We start from the raw sequence: 25,426 nt of genomic DNA, 5'->3' as shown, positions 1-25,426 counted from the left end.
TGAAGAGTAACCAAACAATTATTAAGCTTTTTACATAATATATAACACTAATTTATATAATATTTTTCATATATATATAACTAAGTTAATTTTACATAATAGTTTTTTGTACATATAATACTTATTTGTATCAAATTCCACATCTCACATCTTTCACGCTGATTTTTATTTTGATATTTCAATTGAAGTAAAAAAAATTACATATGCATAAACTATGATGAAACGAGACAATTTTAGAAAATAAATTACCAATTTCAAATCATGAATCTAACATACAATTAGCAAGTGGATCGATAATTGAATGTTGTGTATTCAACTAAGGTGTGTATTGATATTTTTTTGTGGTCATTTTGATCCTTTTAAATAAGATCATTATTGTAATAAAAAATAATTAATTAATAATATACCTTGAGATAAAATGTGATGCGTAAATAGGGTCACTCCGGAACACACCGCAGCGACTCCAACTATGCTTGTTTAGCCTTTCAGGTTTCTTCAACTCTGCTTCGCCATTTTTGTCCTTTATGGTTCCAAGTCGTAGATGTTACTATTCCAATTTAATCTTGAATTTGTTTTATTTTATTTTTTGTTGTTTTATTTCTTTCTTCAGTGACGTGGCTTCCTATCCTACTCTCACTTCTATGAGCTGAGATTCTTCTTCTATCCACAAACACTTGTGTGATTAGTGTGGAGTTGTTTTTTATACTGTGAGGTGAGGAGAGAAGATAGGTAAATTCGTCAACCAACTAAAAAACCCTTTTTTTATGTAAATAACCAAAACATGATCTCTTCTTCCATCACTACTCTATTGGATTTTGGTGAGAGAAGCAGAAAATGCCATACAAACACTCTTGAGGGTAATGGGTAGTGGTTACACAAACAATTCAATCAATTCAATGAAGTCTTGTTAATTATAACTCTCTTTTAATAGCAGACATGGGTGCACTATCAACCCCTACTCAAAGCCTCAGAGCAACACCATCTACAACAATATCTAACTCCATTTACAAGGTTACAATTAAACTCTCTTCAACTTTATGTATACATTATATATATCTACATATATTGATCCTTTTCTTTCTCTTTCTTTCTCTAGAAACCCTTTGCAGATTGCAGTATTTTGTCATCAAAACATAATTCATTTCTCAGAGGCCAATTTCATACTAGACTCTTTCTTGGATTCAATTCAGTTCGTAATCTTAGAAATCGTGCAGGTATGTCATCATTTGAAAAACTCACTTCTAGTTTATTAGACTAATTCCTGATAAATTGTTGTTGTTGTGAAGTAATTAATTTACAAGCACTTCTACATTGATTTCTATGTATTTATAACAGTAAATTCGGATCGATATTTTTTTTTCCCGGGTACGTTAGCCTGGGGAGGGGAACCATTACTGTGGCAATATTCAACTAGGGTTTGATTTACTTGAATGAGATGGACTAAGAGTGAATTATCATTCCTTTACCTACTTGTAATCTCGATGTATTTTGAAGAATGTACAAGTTCTTGCCACATTGATAGATTTTATGTTGAGTTTTGTATCTATTCATTAGAGTGAACACATGAATCATTGTGAAGAAACAAAGACTAGCTACATTGATAGGATTTTATGTTGATTTTTATACATTCCTCTTTTGCTCTGTTTGTTTGATGAAAGTACATGATGGAATCTGAAAATAGGTTATCTTAACTAATTTGGGTTGGAATCTTTATTGTATTTGTTTCATCTATACTATTGGTGAGTGAAAAGAGACACTATACTATGGATTGTGGAGAAAATATAAAGTCACAAACAAATTTCGGACCCTAGATTATGAAAATTGCATTCAAGTTAGGATTAATTGGAATGAGTTTCAAAATATGTCGAATTCTCTATTGTTTTCTTTACTTTTTTTTTTTCCCTCTTAGCTACATACTGTTGGAAATAAAATGGCTAAACAAATCAAACATTTGGAAGAGAATTAAAGAACTTTTCACTCATATTCCTACAAAGCTATATATAGATTTCAAGGAACAACCTATGGCATTATAATATTAAGACTATTAATCACAAATATTAAGAGTCATTACCTCTCTGTAATCCAAAACTATTAAAATAAAACTAGATACTGCTAAATTCTCCGAACTTATCACTCCTCCATAACTAGCAACAATAAACGTCACTAATCACCATGCATGCATGAAAAACATAACTCTCAAAATAATTAAAAAAAAACAAGTTTATTACTTTTGACAATCTAACTCAATTATCTTGGCATTTTCCATCAAGGTTGTGATTTCGATGTATTTTTGTGATGTGAAGGTGTTATTGTTTCACCAAGTTGTGTCCTTCCGCTGACTGAAGAGAATGTTGAGAAGGTGTTGGATGAAGTGCGGCCAGGCCTAATGGCGGATGGTGGTAATGTGGTTCTACATGAAATTGACGGTCTTGTTGTGGTACTAAAGTTACAAGGAGCATGTGGGTCTTGTCCAAGTTCAACTATGACACTCAAGATGGGAATTGAAACTCGTCTTCGAGATAAAATCCCTGAAATAATGGACGTGGAGCAGATCCTCGACACCGAGACTGGCCTTGAGTTAAATGACGAGAACGTTGAAAAGGTTAGACTAATGAAATTCTCCAATTAATATAATCATATGTTGTATATTTTAGCTATGCTATAAACTGGGAAACTGGATTTTATGTTTTAATGCCACAAGACAGGCCACAGGACTGAAAAATACATTACAACAAAGCTTGATTGTGCATTTTACTCGTAGTCTCTAAGCTTGTTTAAATGGATTTTGTCCTGTTAAAAATCATTATTCATGCCAGTTTTACTGTATACATGTGCCAAACCAGCTTTAAAGATAAAATTCAGTGCTGATAATATGCAGAAATTTTAAGATTCAAGAAATGTATTCCAAATTATGTAATAATAGTAATCTGCCAGTTCAATGGCAGTGACCTAAATTTTGCATCAAAGGTTGTTGTCCTACAAACTTTCAAAATTCTCATATGCACACTGGGTTGCTTTTGCATTTATGAAAATTAAATTACAATTTATTTTTTATATTTTTTTGGTGCATTATGTACAACTTTTTTTTTTTTTTTTTGGTGACAATTTTTTTTTTGTTTCATAACAGAGCCAGCTTTTTTTTGTTAGCTCTATTGTCAAAACCTAGTTCCAACTTTGAGAGTTTGTTTTTAAAGAAAGAAAGAAGGAAAACATTGGCATCTTTACATTTTGTGTTTGTCAATTTCATGAATCATGCATGTTCATTTTAGGCAGAAAACTCTAGGCCTTAAATACTCTGCTAAACCTCCTTTATCTTCTTCTTCTTCTTCTTCTTCTTTTAAAAAAAAATAAATAAAATAAAATAAAAAAAGAAACAACTAAATCATTACGTTAATATGGTTACTTTTTTTTTCAAAATTATTTTTATTTACATAATAAATTATTTTTTTCGAGATGCGCATAAACTAGTCCGGACACTTTGAGTTATCATAATAATAATAAATAGCAGCAAGAACAAGGTCAGTCAACAACTGACATCTGTTGTATTATCGATGATGAATAAGAAAAGTGAATTTGTTACTGAGGATTCCTCCACTTTGCTCATATTTCAGGTTCTATCTGAGATAAGACCCTACCTTGCTGGCACAGGAGGAGGAATACTCGAGCTGGTTCAAATTGATGACTATGTTGTCAAAGTGCGTTTAAGTGGGCCTGCAGCCGGGGTTATGACAGTGCGTGTCGCTCTAACACAGAAATTGAGAGAAAAAATACCAGCCATTGGAGCTGTCCAACTGATGGATTAATGGAACAACAGACAAACAATACTTTACTCTCTGTAAAGTGATTTCATAGAAAATTTTCACACCTTTTTTTTTTCTTTTTTTTTTCCGTCACGGCACAACTTGTATTCAAGGCATCAAATGTTCATCCGGATGACATTGAGTTTGCTATCTGGGAGATGGCATAGATTACGCTCATCACTTAAGAAATGCAAGTAATTAGTTGAAACTTGGTGGTATATAAAGCAAGGTCATGATAATCCATGTTCATTTGTTTGTTGCAATTGAAATGTGGTTTTGAATCTGTTATCTAACCCCACATATTTAGAAAGATTCTACAAGCGTGAGAAGCTTAATCTGGAGGTGCTGCTTTCTTCTGCAACAATGATGTTTGGCAGCTCAGACAGTTCCCGGGAACTATGAAAGAAATCCTATATATTCCCACTTCTCATCTAGATGACTACCTCAATGATATCGATCTGGATATGCTTCCCTAGGATATTTTGTCCATTTTCTGAATTGAATGGTAAAATACTGATTTAAAAATTGACCCAAAGACCAAAGTTGAAATGAAAATACCCAAGAGAGAATTGAAATTCAAGTTAGTGCTCATATTTCATCTTCTTATTTTATGCAGTCCCAACCCATGGTATTTGAATAGAAATTCAAACTTTTGATTGTATGTAATGCAGTAAATTTCTCTGCTATTTTGCTGCAAATCTTATGGTTTTAGTTCTATCATATTTGTTCTTGAATCATAACATAACTAGAAACATTCTAACTATTGTTTGAATGTGCTAACATAATTTGGCACGGTTTAAACATTTCAGCATTCTGGCTTCATATTTGCAGTAATGATACTAGCTGGTCAGTCTGTTTCGCAACAAAGAATAGCAAATAGAAAGATAAAACCATCCAAACAGAGCTCAAATGTCTTAGACAAGGCCTTCTTGAGTTTAGTGTCATCATCAGCATTACTATCTCAGAGGAAATTGCAAGTGCTCATTTTGATAGCTTATACCATATTCACTTACTGAAATGTGTGCATAATAGCTGCATGTTTTTTCTGAAATACAAATAATTACAACGTTTTGTTGTTTGATGCTATGTCTAGCCGAGGATGTTTAATATGTAGCCTCCTGAGCAAAACTACCTTAGTACTTGATACATTTATAAACAAGTTTAATTTACACTACTAGTAATCATCATCTTCTTCTCTGGATCCAAAGAATCTCCTGATGACAGCAGAAGCAGCACCAAGAAATATGAACAGAACCAAGAGATCAAATCCACCTCCAATGCCAACAGCAACACTGGGACCCGGGGCAAAGAATGAAAATGGTGACCAACCCCATCCTCCATAAAATGGTACACCAAATCCATACCCGTATCCACCAACTAGGGGTGGTGCAACTGGTGGATTGATATAAACATTGGTCCTGCTCAAAAAATAAATAAATAAATAAATAATATATTACAAAAAATTGAAATTAATTATGGCATCTTTGTAAAGAAAGTGAAAGCAAATCCACAAAGAAAAACCAACAAATAATATCATAAAGCTGCATATGTTCGTTTTTTCAGTAAAATATCTTTCACTCTTCAGTGTGAATACAAATAATCCACTCCTAACATTCCTGTGAAGCAATAACATGTATTGCCAATAAGAAAATAGTAAAGGAAGTTTGCAAAAATGAGGAAGATATCAGATGAAATAATAATAATAATAATAATAATAATAATAATAGGAGGTGGATTCCTAATAATAAAACTCTCCAACAGTATAAACCTACACAAGACGACGGCCAAAGAATTTAAACCCCTCCATGTTGTCAAAGATGATAATGCAGTTTTGCATCAAGATCAGCGTTCAGTCAATCCACCCCTAGAAATATCCTAGCTTTGATGGAAGAAAAATGGGTAATAACAAACAGAAGAAACCAAAGAACTAGAACTTGATAATTTGATGATCAACAATAGTAAAGCGAAAGTTACATGTACATGCAAAAGAAGAGGAACGGAAATAGAGGACATGCAAGGTAACGAACTTTATGAAGTTGTGTCACGATATAGAACCTTCATACTTCAGGCTGAACTGCAACATTGAAGAGCATAGAAAAGGTCAAAATGATTGTGCTAGTGCATATCATTATCACCTTAATTTGAATGTTTTCCAATTGCATCAGTCTTTTAAAGTCCCAGCCTACTACAACAATCAACACAAAGGCACTCATGCAAGATGACCCAAAAAAAAAAAACCCCAAGAATGAGAATTCAAAGACAAAATGCTCCAACCCTAGAAATCAAACCATCTCTATCTCTCTCTCTCTCTGTTCTATGCCCCCCTCTCTATCCCTTCTCTCTGCTTCTTCGGTCCTATACCCTTTGTAATGCCACTGCTTTGGTGACCCTCAGCATTGCCATCATCCATTGGCACCACCATGGCTTTCACTGTCTACCACAACCAATGCCATGGCACTCTCATCAGCACTATTCACCACTGCCATCATGTATTGGCACCACCATCACTTCCACTGTCGACCACAACCAATGCACACCAGCAATACCTTATGTACAGCGCAATGAGTGTTTCAAAAAGTGGTTGGCGCCATTACGTAATGCAATTATGTAATGGTATTGGTGGTTATCACCATCCTTACGGCTGATTTGTGGTGTGAATGAAAATCATTAGTGTAACTGTTACGATTGTTACAAAACCGTAATTGATGTTTTTTTAAAGCATATTTGACCATAAAAGGCCATTTCGCATTTTTTAAGATTTTAATTGTTGAAATCTCATAGAAAACACAGCCTTGGGTTGAAAATTTTAGATCTACAACTTTTTAGTATCCAATGTTCAAGATCTATAAGATTTGAGTTGCAAACAAGATTAGATGAGCTTAAATATGTTTGTTTTACATTTTCATTATTTTTCCAGTTGATTTTTTGAAGATTTATGAATATTGACTTAAATCTTGTTTGTTTTAGATTAATTTGTTAAACACTCTTCTTACTTGCATTATCAATTTATGTTAATAAATTATGATTTATGATTCTTAAACATGGTTTATAGCAACTTAACGGAGTATAAAAATTAGTGCATAAATTGACTCATGTTTAAAAATAAAATAAAACAGCAAAAAACCATTTCAAATTCCAATGCATGCGATCCTAAAAATAAAAACATGCATAACGGTACATTTTCTAATTGCCACAACTATTACCAGATGTCATTATACTTCGCAACTGCGCAACTGTGTCACCACAACGGTTGCCATTACAACAACTGCAATAGTTACTTGAAACCTTGACCACAACTGCCGTTGTGACAACTACATGTACATCTGCCAACTATGCCTCAATAGTACTAACAATTCCTGAAGGTATTTCCATTTTGCTTACGCTCCATTTGTAGTTGTGAATTTGAAATGCATGGATTTGGCAAGAAGAGTAACCCAAATTTAGATTTGATAGTTTACTTAACTATTTTAAGATCAAACTAAAGAGCTTTATCATGATGCATTTGAAATAACTATGCTAAGTAGTTATTTGAAATCAAGCTAATGATTCCCCTTTTAGCTACAAAGATGGTACTAAAATACATCTTTTCTAGTTTTTCTATTAACCTATAATAGGTAACTCTCTAATATTTTTTACAAAATCCAACTTTAAATCCTTTTGATTTAAAATCTACATCTATCCAAACGGAGCCTTAAATTCATTAACTAAATACATGTATTTCTTTCATTTATATCCTAGACTATACTTTGTTCACCATCTATTTGTGGAAATGATTTTGAGAAAATGGGTCTAACTCACTTCCTATACACTCTCCATGAGCCTATGAACTTATAGTGAATATCATAATTCACAGGGCAAATTATATTGGTAGTCCCTGCATTTTGTCTCTTATGTCATTTTGGTTCCTATAATTTTATTTATCTCAATTTTGACCCTTAATTTTTGATTTTGTGTCAATTTAGTCTAATTAATAATACCGATTAAGGTTTTTGCAAAAAAATTGTCACTAAATTGATTGAGGTTAACTCAATCAGTTCAACAAGTTCATAATTTTGTCTATAAAAGTATATGACACATGCCATTTATGTGCACATTTTTCATAATAATAATAATAATAATAATAATAATAATAAATAAATAAATAAATAAATAAAAACACGCTAACAATTGTAATCAATTTGACTAAATTGAGGCAAAATTATAAATTCAGAGTCAAAATCGAGTCAATTGAAATCACAGGGACCTAACTGACACAATGGCTAAAATACAAGGCCTACCAATGTAATTTTCCCTAATTTATAATTGTCTTTGATGGCTAATGCCATATACGGGTAGATCCAAGAAATTTTCTTTTGGGAACGACTCACAACCAAAAAGTAATTAGCAAGGAATTATGATGTCTTAATTACAAAAGAAGTGCCAGGTCTTGAAGAAAAACCAACAAACATGTGAATGTGCATGTGTATAATCCTTCAATTTATAATTGTCATCACTTTTTTCATCTTAGTCCTTGAATTGTCAAAAGTATAATTATCCTATGATGAGACCATGTGATTATAATAATTAGGAAACTCCAAATGCTGCTTCATTATAAATATTTCTTGAAAGAGAAACATTCCATCCTTCACAATAAGAAATTGCTAGGCTATGATATGAGCCAATATTTTAGATTCAGACACTTTAGAGTGACATCTGTACCCAATATATAATCGCAGGCTTGCAGCTTCCTGTAAATAGAGCAGTAACAGCTCAACCCATATGGTGTGTCAATTTAATATCGCAAGTTGCTAGAATCTTATCCGGGACATCAACATAAAATGAGATGAGCATAAACATGTCCGTGTCTCACCAGTTCTAGCATCCCCAATATCCAGGCAACAATTCCTTGGCTTCAACTAACTATGATTGTTTCTTAATTACTGTCGCTAGGAGGTACCAGGTCTAGGCAATAAGGGCATACAGATCTTTTGTGGGATAGCATACTCATAGTAAGACAGTTCATATTAAACATATAGCAGGAGAATTTACATGAAGGAGAGTACATACTATGAAAAAAATACTAAATTTTTTTTTTAAAAAAATCCAAATTTCAAGGAAGGCTAAGGAGGCAAATCATCCCGTACAAAGTAACCGGACACAAGAGCAGCCCCCCTTGTTAGAATATTTACCTCTAACAGCAATCTAGGATCCAAACAAGGGACTTGACCAAAACATATTAAGTTAGAGCAATTTTCGGCACCCCTTGTCTATTTCTTCCATCTAACCACAGGCAGCCACAGCTTCCACCATGGCAGCAGCAAAACTACTGTTAGCCACCTCGTTTAGGAATTTACTCTAACCTCCATTTTCCCAACTTATGCACCTAACCATATTCAACGTGAGAATCATATATTTAGATCCCCTAGTTTATGGTAAAGGAAGTAAATTAATCTTATCTATTTTTAATATCTATATATTTTAGCTGTTGTTTATCATATTATTTTTTTTAAGGCCAATAACATGAAAATCAAAAATCTCATAACTTCCATCAAAAGCATTCCAACAATGATTTTCAAAAAATCCCAGAAACTGGAAAAAATGAGAAACACGGGTAAAAGATGCCACGCACATCCATGCAGAAGCTTGGTCCAGTATTGTTACTTAGAAGTAATTAGTTCTCTGATCAGAATGGTAACTTTTTTTCTGATAACTAATTTCCTAAGAAATAAAAATTTAAGGTCACTTGATTTTCAGTGGGAGGAAATTTTATATGTGAAGCATCTTCCTGACCTCCCACAGGTTCAAAGCATAAATCAAAAGTAGAAACAAATTAGTGCTAAAAATTGAAATTATCTAAACCTTGCAGGATGAGGGAATTGTCGATAATAAACTCTTTTGTCCCAATATTCAAAAAGATCTATACACGAGAGTTATTGTAGCTTCATTTTCCCAAAAACAATCTCATGGTGTATTTTAGAGTTAAAACCAACAAATGTCTTCTGTTATATAATATGAGAGATGAATATTTGTGATTCATTTGAGTTCCTTTCTTACTTCAAGCTGTCTCAAGCTAAATTCAAATTCTATCAAAATAATAGAATCACATCTCTGCCACAGTGGAATTGTGATTCCCACATGCTTCTAGTTACGAACTATATAATCTAGTACTATATCCATCAGTGATCAGCATAGAATCCTAATAGAAACTCCTGAATCGACGCACCATTTTAGGACCACATTCTCAAGCAACCTATCTCACTACACCCAAGTATGACAAAGCATTAATCCCAGCCATTTCCATCAGCATCCAAGCCTAGTATCATCTAATATAAGAAAATGAGTGACAAAATTATATAACTTGTTGTCAATACTGAAATCTATGGTCATGCAATCCGGTTGCAACTCCAATCCATACCACGATTAAATTAAAATGAGTAAATTACATTCACCTCCCTTGAGGTTTGGGAAAAATAAAGTTAGCCCCACACTTTTGACATAATTACACTGGTCCCCTTTGAGGTTTTAATTTGAATAATAGTTAAGCTATTTTTCATCAATAATTCGTTACTTCTATGAATGAAAACAATGATGTCATATCTTTTCTACTAAATTGTATGTTTATCTTTGATAATTTCAGTGTTTATGCGCCATCTGCATTAGTTTTTGCAGCTTTCACCATACTAAAAAGGAGGTTAGTATAAATATGTCAAACATATGGGGTTAATTGTATTTTTCCCAAACCTCAAGGAAAGTGAGTGTAATTTACCCAATCAAATTTGTGTCTTAACCACTTATATAAAGCTCTGATCAATAATATATGTTAGAATTTACCATCACCTACCACCACTACCACCTCACCTACTCCACTAAACCTAACCCACTACACCACTACCACCTCACCTACTCCACTAAACCTAACCCACTACACCACTACACCTACATCTATATAAGGAACCATTTGTAATAGAACATTACATCAATCAATAATACATAATTCATTCTCTCTATTTCTCTATACATCAAATTTTACATGGTATCAGAGCAAGTTTAGCACCTAGTATTTTTCGCTTCACCGGCGGGCGGCAACCTCACCTTAGCCGTCCGCCGGACCTCAACCTAATCCGCTAGAATTTTCTACACATACCTTGAAATTTATTCGAGTCCACCACCACTGCCCATCCTCTCACTGTTGTCCTCCCATACACCACCGTCTCGGTCGTCTTCATCTACCCCCACTGTTGACCTTAACCCGTCGCTGCAGTCCCTTCATCTACCCCCACTGTTGTACTTTATGTTATGTGGGTTTTGTACCTGAAGCAAAATTTTTAATCGTTCCAGTGGCGCTACAGCAGTGCGTGATACGCCTACGGCTACTCCTCCGGCGACGAGACTTGCAGATACTGAGAATCGCATAGCTCGGAGCCTTAACACCTTCTCTCGCGACCCTCTTCCTTCAATAGTGAGAGTCTTGTCCTTGTGAAAAGAGTTTGTTATGGCTTCAAAGAGGATTCATAAGGAGTTAAAGGACCTGCAGAAGGATCCTCCTGCATCTTGCAGTGCAGATGAAAAGATTGGTACGGCAGAGAACAAAAGTCCAAAATCTGAATCATCCTCTATGGACACACAATCAGGACAAGGACCAACTCCTACAGGAGCTGGATTTTCTGCAAGTCCTTTCGATTTCTCAGCTATGACGGGCCTACTCAATGACCCAAGCATTAAGGAATTAGCCGAACAGATAGCACAAGACCCTTCATTTAACCAGATGGCAGAGCAGCTCCAAAAGACTTTTCATGGTGCGCCAGCTGAAGATGGCATCCCTCAATTTGATTCGCAACAGTACTACTCCACAATGCAACAGGTTATGCAAAACCCCCAATTTATGACAATGGCTGAGCGCCTTGGTAATGCGTTGATGCAGGATCCGTCCATGTCCACCGTGTTTGAGAACCTGGCTAATCCTTCACACAAAGACCAGCTTGATGAACGAATGGCGCTCATCAAAGAAGATCCTGCTTTGAAGCCTATTTTAGAAGAGATAGAGACAGAAGGTCCAGCTGCAATGATGAGGTACTGGAATGATAAAGATGTTCTACAGAAGCTAGGTGAAGCAATGGGTCTTGCTGTTGCAGGGGAACCTGCTAACTCTGCTGAAAATGCTGGGCCAGATGAAATAGAAGAGCCAGGAATTGAGGATGAATCCATTGTTCATCACACTGCTAGTGTTGGTGATGTGGAGGGCTTGAAGAATGCACTGGCCTCTGGTGCTGATAAAGATGAAGAAGATTCAGAGGGAAGGACAGCATTGCATTTTGCTTGTGGATATGGCGAGGTGAAGTGTGCTCAAATCCTTCTTGAGGCTGGAGCAATGGTGGATGCGTTGGATAAGAATAAAAACACTGCCCTGCACTATGCAGCTGGTTATGGCAGGAAGGAGTGTGTAGCACTTCTACTGGAAAATGGTGCCGCTGTCACTCTTCAGAATATGGATGGAAAAACTCCCATTGATGTTGCCAAGCTTTCTTTCTTTTTCTCTTCCCTTTTCCAACCTTCTCCACTCATTTATTTTATTATTGTTTTGTACAAATCCAACCCATCCTTTTTTCTTTTTTCATTCTTTCCACACACTCATGTTCCCCACTCAACTTTTTTACTCCATCTTTTGAAAAGCAACCAACACACCCGCCCACAACTTTAAATCTCCCATTTCTTTTTTATTTTTTTTTTACTTTCAAAAAAAAAAAAAAAAAAAAACAAAGGAAGATCTGCACACCAAACTCATTTTATTCATGTCAGGGCTCACCCCGATCACCATGATTCCACATACAAAAAAAAAAAAAAAAAACACCCACATTCACAGGTGGGATTTTTCTTCTCTACTCTGCCGCCGGTCTTTTCTTCTTGCCTCCGGCCTGGGCGGCCCTTGACGGTGTTGCCTCCGTGTTTCCCACTCCACTGGGCACGATCACTACTCCCTGCTCCTCCACTGCAGCATATGGCGGCCCTCCAAATCGGAACATCACGGTGGCCTTCCGTTTCAGCTCCTTGTTTTCCGCCTTTAGCACACTTATCTCTGCTCGCGCATCCTTATACATGCGTTGGAGCAGAGCCAGTTGGGCGTTTAACTGCTGCACCTCATTTGTCCTACTCTGCAGCCGGTTAGACAGATTTGTAACCGCAGTCATGGTTTCCACACATGACTTCAATGTATACTGATTGGCCTCCACATCCGACTGCACTGCCATTCTTTGCTCCACCGACCGCATAGGAAAGTTTAACGGAGCAAACTCCGGGGTGCTTGGTTGAGGTTCCAGTGCCACCGCACCAGTTATCTCTCTTGTTGACTCGTTGAGGTCGGGAAAGAGAGTGAGCAGACCACGGGAAGATGAGGCCATGTTCTGGGTAGCTGAACGGGAAGAAGAGGCCATGTTTTTTGGGTTGCTGAGTGTTTCCGAGAAGGGTTGGATACAGAGTATTTACAGATTGTTACAGAATGGCAACAGAGTGTTCCAGAATCTCTTTCTCAGAAACGGAAGAGTTTTTTCAAAGGATTTTCGGCGGTTTCAGACTGGTTTGCACAGCCTCCGCCTCAACCTTGGTTAAATAGCCGAGGCCGACACGCCACTCTGTCGCTCACGTGCCTCGCCGCGTCTCCGGCTCACCTTTTGATGACTCGACGCTTTCTGTCAGGCACGCCTTTTGATGAAGTGGGCGCGCCTTTTGAGGGCGCGACTTTTGAGGGCTCCCTATATATATCCATATATATATATATTTGGGCAGCCTATATACACCATCATACAGTGTATTTTTTAAGGGTCCGACAAGACTCTGTAAACTGTCCCGACATTGATTCCGGTTAGTTTCTACAAGGGTCCGACAAGACTCTATAAACTGTCCCGACATTGATTCCGGTTAGTTTTCTACAAGGGTCCGACAAGACTCTGTAAACTGTCCCGACATTGATTCCGGTTAGTTTCTACAAGGGTCCAGCAAGACTCCGTAAACTGTCACAACAACTGTCACAACAGTGTCTGCTCCAACGGTCCGACATGACCCCATAAACTGTCTTCTACATCGGTCTGACACCGCCATCCAGTGTCCTCTACACCGTTATGACACCACCATACAGTGTCCTCTACAACGTTATGACACCCCCATACAGTGTCATCTACAACGTTATGACACCACCTTTCAGTGTCTTCACCAATGGTCTGACACGACCATACAGTGTCTCCTATCTTTTTTTATTTTTATGTATTTTCTTGTTTTGTTCCTCTCTCCAAACTCAAGTTGGTTAGTTTCTATCCTCCTTGAGTTTGCGGGGGGCTGTTAGAATTTACCATCACCTACCACCACTACCACCTCACCTACTCCACTAAACCTAACCCACTACACCACTACCACCTCACCTACTCCACTAAACCTAACCCACTACACCACTACCACCATCCACTACACCTACATCTATATAAGGAACCATTTGTAATAGAACATTACATCAATCAATAATACATAATTCATTCTCTCTATTTCTCTATACATCAAATTTTACAATATATATGGCCAAAATCTTTTTAATTTGTTAAATAGCTTTGCAATACCAACATTTAGTGATTTTCTTCAGTCCATCAGCCAGCCCGCCTAGTCATCCAGTCTCTACATGGCCTATGGATTTGTCATGACCAGGGAATTATTTTTATGAGCAAATTCTAACCATAGCCATTGCAATATTTTCTTGTGTCAATTAGTCCTTGTAATTGCAATTGTATCAATGTTGCCCATTAATTTAAACATTATGCGAATTTAAAATGGTCCATTCAAAAGGAATTACACCATTTCAAATTAGATATAACTCCCCCGCAATCACTTTGAAGAGAGAAAAAACTAATTTGATCCTTGATTACAGTCAAATTTCTCAAAATTTGTTATCAATTACACTAAAGTGACACAATATGCGAACTTTATAGGTGAAATTTATACAATTAAAACTATAAGGATTTCGGGTGTAATTTGCCCTATTGTTATTTCTCATGATTGTGTATCCCTTAAGTATTCCTTTCATCAGATACTACCTTCATAAAGACACTAAGTGAGAATTTTAAGTTGCTGATAATGGGCAACACATGAGCAGAACTTGAAAATTCAGGTATGAAGCTAGATAGTGAAGTCAGTAAAACTACCCAAAAAAATAAAACTGAAACAAGTAACAAAGTGCACTTAAAAAAGAAGATTAAACTACCTTGAATTATTGATTCTTGGTGAGGAGAGTGGAGGAGCCGATGAACGGAAGGCCTGACCACCGACTCGGCCGCCTGTCTTGGCGGCTGATGCAGGGTCAACTGATCCCAGTGTCAAAACCCCAGCTGCCAATGTTACTATTGCCAGTTTTGCCAATGGGTTCTCATTTTTTCTGTGAATCCAAACAAAAATTATTTTCTCAGGAAACAAACACACAAATAAAGGGAGAGAAGACTCCCAAAAGAAAACAAGAAAGGAATTATCTTACAAGGAATTTTTAGGGTGATCTGATTGGTAGCCACATGAGATAGGTATGGAATTCAGAGGAATCAGGTTCTTGTTGTTGTTGGGTTTGTGGGATGGAGTGAGAGCGTTGATTAGCAAGCTCTGCTGAGAGAAGGCTATGGACATTTTGCTATGCTATGCTATGCCGATTGTCTAATACTATACAACTTCCTACTAGTCTTAGTATTATAAATTAATATGTCCTTTCTCATTTGAGTTTTGTTATCCATCTCTGTGCTCGGATGGATGACCCTGTGTGTGGGATTTTTTTTATTTTTAATAATTTTATGTTCCTTATATATAGATAGGTATAAATGGATAATGCACTAGTGATTCTGAAAGGTGCCGCGTGGTAGAATTGTAATGGCTGAGAGGTGGATTTCCCGAGGATTTTAAGCCTTTGTTTGGAAAGTGGATTGGCTTTTTAGCTTTTGGACTTTTTTTGACTATTTTAACCTGGGCTTAAAAGTTTGGTTTTGGAAGGACTTTTTGACTTTTTAGCTTTTTTGAGTTTTTTTGTGAGAGAAGAATGTAATGATTATGGGTTAGATGTGATGTTTTGTTTGTTATGGCTAAAATAGCCTATTTTGTTTTTTGTGGCTAAAAAAGCCAAAAAAGCCTGCAAACCCACTTGCCAAGCACAGGCTAAATATTTTATTAAGCTTGATCTTGTTAACACGTTATCAATTATTTTAAATTTTTATTTTTTAATATTTTTTATTACATTAAACCTTAAATGAAATTATTTAAAATGACATTAATAATTTTAGAATATCACATATCATAATTAAGTTTACACATTCACTATATCATGAATTAAGATTTATAAGAGTACCGACCTCTATTACCACCTATTCATCTTCTCTAAATCATACTTTCAAAACTATCCATCATCAAAATCTTAAAATCTCTTTGGCAGCAATATTCTGACAGTAACGGCAGAAACCATTTGATTACATATACTTCCACAGCAATGACAACGAGTAGAAGTTTTTTCAACAATTGCAACTCTATGAGATAAGAGAAGTATAACAATAAAAGCTTAGAGATAGCTTATAGCTTTGATAGGGTTCTTAGCTCAAAGCAAATTGGCTTTGTAAGGGTAAATTTTTTGAAAAAAAAAATGACAAAAGTAATGAAAATTATGTGTCATTTTTTTGGGATTGAACTCCCAAACATATGACTGAAATTCGAAAATACAGTCTGAACATTGTTTATTTATTCGATAACAGGTAACGAAACATTTCTTATTTGTTCGGTAATAAATAACCAAACATTATTAATGAACATTTTTCAAACTTTAAAATCACAAAACCTAAGTAAGATAAGGAACAAGAATTGAAACTTTTAGAGAATTCAAAGAAACCTATCTAAGAGATTACAAATCCAAACTCGTACATATCGCAGAACCCACCAAAGGAGAATTTTGAATCAACAACAAAAAATCCTACATTTATTTTCTTAGGTCATAAACATGTATGTAAAGATGAAGTAGTAATCACTTTCGTGAGTTTTGTTAGGGTTTCTAGGAGAAAGATTTTTTGGGGTATGGTGTGTGCATTTAATTGTGAAAAATTTAGAAATTTCTTAGATATTGATTTGTGATTATGTATCAATTTTAAGTAGTAAATAACAATCTCAATCAAACAATCAAGACAAATCAACACAACGATTTTAACGTGGAAAAACCACAATTGGAGCGCCTCCAATTATGATGAAAAAAAACCACGAAAAAAAGACACAAAACAATCCACTGAGAAGACATAAAGGAATTACACAAGTGTACTCTCAATTACCTAGCGAATCCACGCCCAAATCGAACCGACCCCTATATGCCTCTTCCGCCACAGTCTTCACATCAGAATTGTCTTGTCCAATATTGAATCCACAACGTTAATGTTGAATCCACGACAATGAGCCACTCCATAATCCACCAAAGCTTCAGGCCCGAATTTCACGGAATCCATCGAAGAACAACACTTTCTTTTGTATAGAATAAAACAAACAATCCTTTGATGTATAGTTTTCAAAACATGAGTTAAACTCAAACGAACATCAAAGAAACTAGCAAAGAAGCTTTAGAGAGAAACCCTAATATCCAAAAAGAAGATCTGGAAGTCGTAACCCTAAAATCTGACTAAAACATATATTTATAGAAAATCAGGCCGCAACGGTCGCTCGAGCGAGCAGATTGAAATGCGTGTTTTTCAGAGTGTCTTTACTCGAGCCACCAAAGTGTCGCTCGAGCGAGAAATGCAACTTCTCAGTATTTTTACAGTCAGTGAAAACTTCTGGGACAAAGGATTCTTCGCTCGAGCGCACACTCCTTCGCTTAAGCGACCAAACAACTTCGACTGGGCGCTGCCCCTCAACCCCACCTGGGCGCTACCCTGGACTCGCCAAGGGGCGCTGCCCCCTGGATCCTCGTGAACTGACCGGGCAGCTTGATCCCCAACATAGTCAGCGAAGTGGCAAATATGAAAGAATTAACTTTTGAAACAACTCTGCAAGGCACAATTCAAGTTGGATTCGCATCTAAATACTCATAGCCTCACTGAAATAAAAAAACGAATAAAAGTACAACTGGAAGGAGTTTTGTCAAACGGGATTGCCAAGAATAAAAACCTAACAATCTCCCATTTTGGCAATGCCGTGACAAAACACACCTAACAAATAAAATCCTAATCACCCCAACCCATTACAACCAATAAAAATAAACTTCTTTCTTAAGGTCATGATCTGCAAAACAGCTATTAGTGCCACAATCTCCAAAACAACTATTAGTGCCACAAAAGTATAGGAAAAAGCAATAAACATATGACAAAATTATCTTGAAGCATGAGATGGAAATATGAATAGATATAAATTGAAGATTTTAAAAGCATGTAGCATGATAACATGAAAACTAAGACACATGCACCTGACAGATGTAGCAGGATAACATGAAAACTAAGACACATGCACCCAACATATGGCATGAATACATGAAATCCTAAGATACATGCACCTAGCAACTTTTCTCCCCCTTTTTTGTCACGAATTGACAAAGGAAGCTCAAATAACTAAAGCAAGATCAAAAACCATACAAACAGGGACAAGATGTTGGAAAAATTATTAACCTACGAGAAGTAAGCAATAAACAAGCGGAGGATAGCAACACACAAACCAACTAATGCCAAACTCCCTTACCAAACGAATCCAAAATGAACCAAACTCCCCCTAACTAAAAGCAACCACAAACGCTGAAAACAGTGAACAAGAAGAAAAAGACAAAAACAAAATATAGTGAAGCAACCAAGGAATTTCTAATTTGTGCCTTAAAACACACAAGATTATCCAAGAAACACAATTACACGAAAACACAATGTGCACAGCCTCTAGACTATTCCTTATAAAAGAAAGTGATACATTATGTGAAAAGCATAGATCCCATGATAAAAGTGTGTGTGTGACACTTGGAGTTCAGCAAACACTAGATTCAAATCCTAGTAGCGATCTGAAAGCTGGACTTCCAGCAAGAGAATCTAAGCACAATAAAGGAAAGTCAAACCACTAGAAATCAAGGGTATTTGTTGAGTAAAAGCGGAGGCTCCCCCTCAATCAATGAATATTTTTTTTCCTTTCTTTCTTTTGCAAATTTTTTTTTCTTTCTTTTGCACACTCATTGGTGGTTGATACGCTCAAGAGTATGGAAACCGAACCAGAGAAGCATGGATATAATAAGGATAGCCTAGTTGGTGAGTCTAAGATAACCTTTTCCTCATAGCTGGACTACAAAGAACTGAGGGAAAAGCCGCATAGATGCAAAAAGATGAAAGGTGATTAAGAGACTCAACATCACCCATGATATGCTAGTATAGGTCAATTCCTCCAGAAAAGCAAAAGATGCAGTGCTAGAAGTCCATAGAGAAAAATGATCACTAAGGCGAAAGACTCCAATATTTGCTAATCCAAGAGTGAGTACAGAATGAGACATACTAATCAAAGTACACACACTCCAAAATGAGTAATGACCACATAAAGCACACATATTTCAAAATATGGTGAAGGACTACTCAAGGACTACTCAAAAATTTAAAGCTTGCAAAACCATACTAAGGAAATCGTTTTAGATTTTTTTTAAAACAAAGTAGGATAGAAAACAAATAGGTACACTTTTTTTTTAATTTTTTAAACAAAGCAAGACAGAAAACGAACAGGCACACATCAAATGACTCAAAAAGAAAAAAACACACAGAAACCCAAAAATAAAAATGAATAACCAAATTAACACAAGTCAAGTTTTCTCACCCAAACTGCTTTAATTTGAACAAAGTTGTGAGAAATGCGTTTCTTAGGTGGTATCTTGATGTTGTGGATCCCTTCATCTTCGTTGGGAACTTGTCTCGACTTGGTGTCCAACTTCCTATTCCTAGGTCTAGACAAACAAAATCTCTGTTCATGTTTGGTCTCAAACAAATCAAAATAACAAGGTCTAATATGACCCTTAAGCTCATTACCACCAATGAAGTGTCTCCTACCCCACGAGATATTGAAATTTCTTCCATCTCTATAAGACATTCTCTCATGCAGCTCATAACAATAAAGGTGACTTTGACCATACATACCACAATGATGACAAATAAAAACAAGGTGTACCTTCTTTTCTTTGACCTTACCAACTCTAGGAAGATTGAGAAGTCTTTCCTCTCGTTGAATCTTTTGCTCCCCCTGCCCTTGAGTTCTTGTATCATGAGATGTGGATGCACTCCGTTTTTGCTCTTTATTATCACCAAAGCCAATGCCACTCTTGTCGTAATACATTTGTTGAGACCCAATGATATTGTCCAAAGTCTTTGATCCTTTGTTCCAAAGACCAATGGTAGCCATAGCACACTTGAGCTCTTCCTCTTTCTTGATCATTAGTTCTGCCAAACCAACTTGAGACATCTCGAGAGATTCAATCTTTTCTTCATACGTTGCATAGATTTGTTGCAGCTCATTCCTCTCTATCTTACGAGTCAAGAGTTTTGCACAAAGAGCTTGTCGATCACTAGAAATCTTAATGGCATTATTCCTAGCCTTGGAAATCTCCTTCTTTAATTTGGCATTCTCACTTTTATATGCTTTGAGTTTCGTAGTGAGTTTGTCATTCAATTTGGATAAGTTAAGAGATTCCTTATACAACTTTTCATAAGTTTGCTCAAGCTCTTCATCATCACTCCTTGAGGATTCATCATCAATGATATTCTCAATCGGGCTCTTCAGATACTTTATTCGTCCATCAGTTTCGGAAGCCACCATGAAAGCAATGAATTGTTCATGACCCTCTTCATCTTGTGCTTCGTTGTCACTTTTATCTTTATCAGACTCTGATTCATCATCCCAAGTGATAACGAAGGCTTTTTTCTTCCTCAAACGAGTAGGGCATTCTTGAGCAAAGTGGCCAAATCCTTGGCATTCATAGCATTGGAATCTTTCAAAGTTCCCTTGTATTTTTCCTTTTTTCTTCTAGGTTTAGAATTAATTTTGAATTTATCTTTGCCTTTGGATTTATGAGTTGATTCCAAAAGATTAGGATTCTTTTTCAAAAAAGACTTTTTAAATTGTTTTACGAAAGTATCCGTAATCTTGGAATCAATCTCACAATCCTCATTAGAATCATTTCCAAATGTATGAGCACTACTAAATGCAATATCATCTTTTTGTTTCTTTTTAAAATTTCTATATGCCTCATAAGTTTGGAGATTTCCAACCAAATGATCCAGCTTCAGGTTATCAACATCTTAAGCCTCCTCAATAGCCGTAACTTTTGGTTGGAACCAATCGGGCAAGGACCTCAAAATTTTTCCCACAACCTTGGATTCAGGTATTTTTTTCACCTAAATTGAAGCTGAAATTTACAATGTCACTCAACTTCGCATAAAATTCATCAAAGGTCTCACTATTTTTCATTGAAAGGTTTTCGAAACTAGACGTGAGCCTTTGAAGTTTTGAGCATTTAACAGAAAGAGTGCCCTCATGAATAGTTTGTAAGATATCCCAAGCCTTTTTTGCGGCTTCACAATTGCAAATACGACTAAACTCTTCTGGTGTGACAGCGCGAAAGAGAGAATTAATAGCTTTACTATACTAGCTACTATTTTGGTAATCAATTGTGTCCCACTTATCAATTTATAGCGATCCGGGTTTTCCCTCCATTGATTATAGTATTCCGGACTTAGGTTCCATGGAGTTGGTTGCTGTTTATCTCTTGTTTCCGTCCTTCAATTCTTTTAATATGAGTTTTAGAATGTGTTGGGCAGGTTTGTTACAGGTTGGTTGTGTTTGGGAACAAATGGTTGCTGCCCAGATTTTGGTGTCTTCACTCGAGCGAGGATTTTATCGCTCGAGCGAGCTCTGTGTTTTAGATCCTTCGCTCGAGCCAGGGTTCCTTCGCTCGAGCGAGAGTTGAATTTTGTGTCTGGTGGCTCGAGCGAGAAGTCTTGCGCTCGAGCCTGCATCTGCGTCTGGTTCTGGACCTGAGAGTTGCATTTCTTGGCTCGAGCGAGCTATATGTTTTGGGATTCTTCAGTCGAGCGAGCTTTTCTTCGCTCGAGCATGCTTCTAGGTTGCAGACCTGAAGCTTCGAATTGTTGGCTCGAGCGAGGCTTTCTACGCTCGAGCGAGGTTCATCTGTGTCTGGTCGCTCATGCGACCAATCCTTCGCTCGAGCGAGCCTAGGATATATCAGTTGGCAGTAGCGGGATTACACTTCACATTTTTATCTCCTTCTTTATACAAACCCTAGCCCCGGCTGTCTCTCTCTCTACACACTCTCTCCCTCTAAGATTTCATCTACTTCTAGTGGTCTCTAACCCTAGTTCCTTTGTATAAAGTGTAGGGCTTGGTTTGGGCAACATTTTGATCCGAAAATCTCTTGGTTTGGAGCATCTTGAGTTCTCTTCATCTTCTCCTTTGAGCTTCGAAAATTAAGGTAGGGATAACCTACTCTAATCTATGAGTTTTAACATAAGTTTTAGTCATTTTGATTATATGGTGTTGTTGGGTAATTTTGGGAAAAGTTAGGGTTTGATTCGTAATTTTATAAAAAGGGAAAATGTCCTAACTGTGTTGGATAAATTAATTTGTGGGAATATGAAATTAAGTTGGAAATTATGAAATTGGAGAATTATAAAGTTGAATGGTGGAGTTGGATAAATTAATCACTCACCTATGAAAATGTTGATATTATATCTGTTTAATGCATTTATTTTCTACTTAGAAATAACTGTTTTGGGCTATCGGTGGAGGATAGTCTTGATTGTTGTAGACACTGTATGTTGATTAGGGAAAACTGAAACTAATCATATTGAATATGTCATTGAATATGACGGTTGAAATAATACATCAAATATATGTATTGAATGATCCTTGTATATGATAAGTGTTTATATACCTGGAATATGTGTATTGTGTGGGAGGAGATAAGGGATGTACTCCATGGTTTGAGGGAAGATAGGGGATGGTCTCTCAAACCTGTTTGGGAGAAGATAAGGGATGGACTCCATTAATACAGCAAATATGTGTATTAAATTGAAGTATTGATGCAGCAAATATGTGTATCATTTGAAGTATGGAAGTGTTTTTAATGTGAGTTATAGTCACATTGAACTGTTTGGCCAGGTTCTGAGCCATGTTTATGAAATGATTTGAATAATAAAGGAAAGTGGAATGTAACATGGACATAATTGTCATGGAACTGTATTGTGATTTAAATCAGTTTATAAGTGTTAACCATCTATCAAATGCTATTGTTTTAGTCATTACTCATATTTGGTTTAGTATATTTCTATTGGGTTGTGGCTCATCCTTTATGGGACATCATTTTCAGGTTCAGGTGATATGCCACCTCCAAGGACTTAGCTTGGGAGGCTAGTAGGCTGAAGGATCTTTTGTTGTATTACATGTAAATCAGGCCAAGGGCTTATTTTGTATAAAGAGTTAGAACTCTTCTTTTGTTGAACCCAAGTGTTGACTTGGAAAGTTGTAAGCCTATATGGCATTTACTTTTGATGTCAACATGTAATACTTTTGTAATGAATACTCTGAGTTATAAAAATATGATTTATTCTCTTATGTCTATGCAACTCAAGAATGTGGGGTTTTATGTATTATTTTTGAGGGCATTACAAATTGGTTTGGGAAAAGTTACTCCGCCAACGGTAATCGTTGGTTCGGTCCACCCATACATGACAGATTGCAAAACTTTTTCATCGATAGATTTTAAAAACAATCTCATCTAAGCTTTCCAAAAAGAATAATTGGATCCGTCAAGTAGGGGTGGTCGAACCATAGAATTTCCCTCACAAATTGAATCCATTATCACAAAATCAAACAAGATCTTGCTCTAAAAGATTTTTTTTTTTTTTAAATAGAGCAACTCGTTCTGATACTAATTGAAAAATCTAGAAATCTCCTATATATTGATTTATGATTATGTATCAATTTTAAGCAGTAAATAACAATCCCAATCAAACAATTAAGACAAATCAATAAAACAATTTTAACATAGAAAAATCAAAATTGGAGCGCCTCCAATTGTGATAAAAAAAAACCACGGGCAAAAGCCACTAAATAATCCACTAAGAAGACATAAAGAAATTACACAACTATACTCTCAATTATCTAGCGAATCTATGCCTAAATCGAACTGACCCCTATATGCCTCTTCCACCACGGTCTTCACCTCAGAATTGTCTTGCCCAACGTCGAATCCACAACATCGATGTCGAATCCACAACAATGAGCCACTCTAGAATCCACCAAAGCTTCAGGCCCGAATTCCACGGAATCCACTAAAAAACAACACTCTCTTTTGTATAGAATAAAATAAACAATCCTTTGATGTATACTTTTCAAACCATGAGTTAAACTTAAACGAACATAAAAAAAAACTAGCAAAGAAGCTCTAGATATAAACCCTAATAACCAGTAAGAAGATCTAGAAGTCGTAACCCTAAAATCTAACTAAAACACTTATTTATAGAAAATCGGGCCGCGATGGTGGCTCAAGCGAAGGATCTCTCGCTCGAGCGAGGAAACTGAAACGCATATTTTTTCAAGTGTCTTCGCTCGAGCCACCAAAGTGTCGCTCGAGTGAGAAATGCAACTTCTCAGTATTTTTACAGTTAATGAAAACTTCTGGAACCAAGGATTCTTCGCTCGAGTGCACACCCCTTCGCTCGAGCGACCAGACAACTTCGATTGCAATTTTGCTTCTGGCTTTGGGGGCGTTGCCCCTCGACCCCGCTTAGGCACTGCCCTAGACCCGCCAAGGAGCGTTGTCCCCTAGACCCACGCAAGCTGACCGGGAAGCTCGATCCCCGACATAGTCAGCGAAGTGGAAAATATGAAAGAATTAACTTCTGAAATAACTCTGCAAGGCACAATTCGAGTTGGGTTCGCATCTAAATACTCATAGCCTCACTGAAATAATAGAGCGAATAAAAGTACAACTGAAAAGAGTTTTGTCAAACGGGATTGCCAAGAATAAAAACCTAACAGTGTGCATACATTGACTTTTATAAAGGGTGTTTGTCTTGACCCATTAGTGGCGATAAGCTTCAATCTTGTTGGACTGCATGATCCTTATGGGTTGATTTACCAAATCTGAACCATAACATATTGTGTATATATCAATTATATAGTGATACTAAGTTGAAGATATAAAATAAATTGTATTGTACTGTATTAGTAGGGTGGTATTGGTTAGTTGAAATTAAATATATGAATTTACATAAGATTGCTTATTATATAAAATGTAACTTTATTATTTTTATAAAATAAGGATAAAATTGTCTTTTTTCCTGTAATCTCATAGGATTGACTTGTGAATCCTAACCCTTCTTCGGAACAATAATCCCACCCTAAAAAAGGATTAACAATCTCATAGAGCTTTTAGGTAGTGTTTGATAAAACTAAAACTAAATGCAAAAAGTTGAAGATTAAGTACTGAAAATTGAATATTAAATTTTTTAAGCCGAAAAATTGTTTGATAAAAAATTAAGTACTGAACTAAAACAAATTATTTAATATATACAACATGAAATTTAAAATTTATTATTTTTAAATTATAATTTCTAATTTTCATATTGTAATAGGGG

General features: G+C 36.1%; 2 protein-coding genes, 1 long non-coding RNA gene and 1 pseudogene across 5 annotated transcripts; 3 read left to right on the top strand and 1 right to left on the bottom strand.

The window, feature by feature from the left end:
• The first annotated feature begins 470 nt into the window (after positions 1-470).
• NFU3 (NFU domain protein 3) lies at positions 471-4,063 on the top strand. Of its 2 annotated transcripts, XM_082920645.1 has the most exons (6): positions 471-489; positions 611-729; positions 935-1,011; positions 1,097-1,214; positions 2,304-2,602; positions 3,612-4,063. In XM_082920645.1, exons 3-6 carry the CDS (start codon positions 937-939, stop codon positions 3,801-3,803), a joined length of 684 nt encoding a protein of 227 aa, XP_082776771.1. In that variant the 5' UTR covers positions 471-489; positions 611-729; positions 935-936; the 3' UTR covers positions 3,804-4,063. The 2 variants fall into 2 exon arrangements, with proteins under 2 accessions (XP_082776771.1, XP_028068715.1); XM_028212914.2 differs by lacking the exon at positions 471-489 and having other exon boundaries at positions 718-857.
• Positions 4,064-4,784: 721 nt separating this feature from the next.
• LOC114271289 (uncharacterized) lies at positions 4,785-15,571 on the bottom strand. Its single transcript, XM_028212915.2, has 3 exons — positions 15,286-15,571; positions 15,019-15,189; positions 4,785-5,218 (listed from the first exon to the last, which is right to left on the bottom strand). Exons 1-3 carry the CDS (start codon positions 15,426-15,428, stop codon positions 4,975-4,977), a joined length of 558 nt encoding a protein of 185 aa, XP_028068716.1. The 5' UTR covers positions 15,429-15,571; the 3' UTR covers positions 4,785-4,974.
• LOC145822756 (ankyrin repeat domain-containing protein 2A pseudogene) lies at positions 10,928-12,626 on the top strand (annotated as a pseudogene). The gene has a single exon (XR_014364456.1). The product of XR_014364456.1 is annotated as an ankyrin repeat domain-containing protein 2A pseudogene (transcript).
• Positions 12,646-14,302, top strand: LOC145822757 (uncharacterized). The gene is made up of 2 exons (XR_014364457.1): positions 12,646-13,638; positions 13,696-14,302. It is a non-coding gene; the product is annotated as an uncharacterized LOC145822757 (long non-coding RNA).
• Positions 15,572-25,426: the final 9,855 nt, after the last annotated feature.

The sequence above is a fragment of the Camellia sinensis genome, chromosome 3 (assembly GCF_055761805.1).
Source record: "Camellia sinensis isolate YWXY chromosome 3, ASM5576180v1, whole genome shotgun sequence".
Taxonomy (NCBI): domain Eukaryota; kingdom Viridiplantae; phylum Streptophyta; class Magnoliopsida; order Ericales; family Theaceae; genus Camellia; species Camellia sinensis.
The sequence above is the reverse complement of the archived record's forward strand: the minus strand, read 5'-3'. Positions and strand labels throughout refer to the sequence as shown.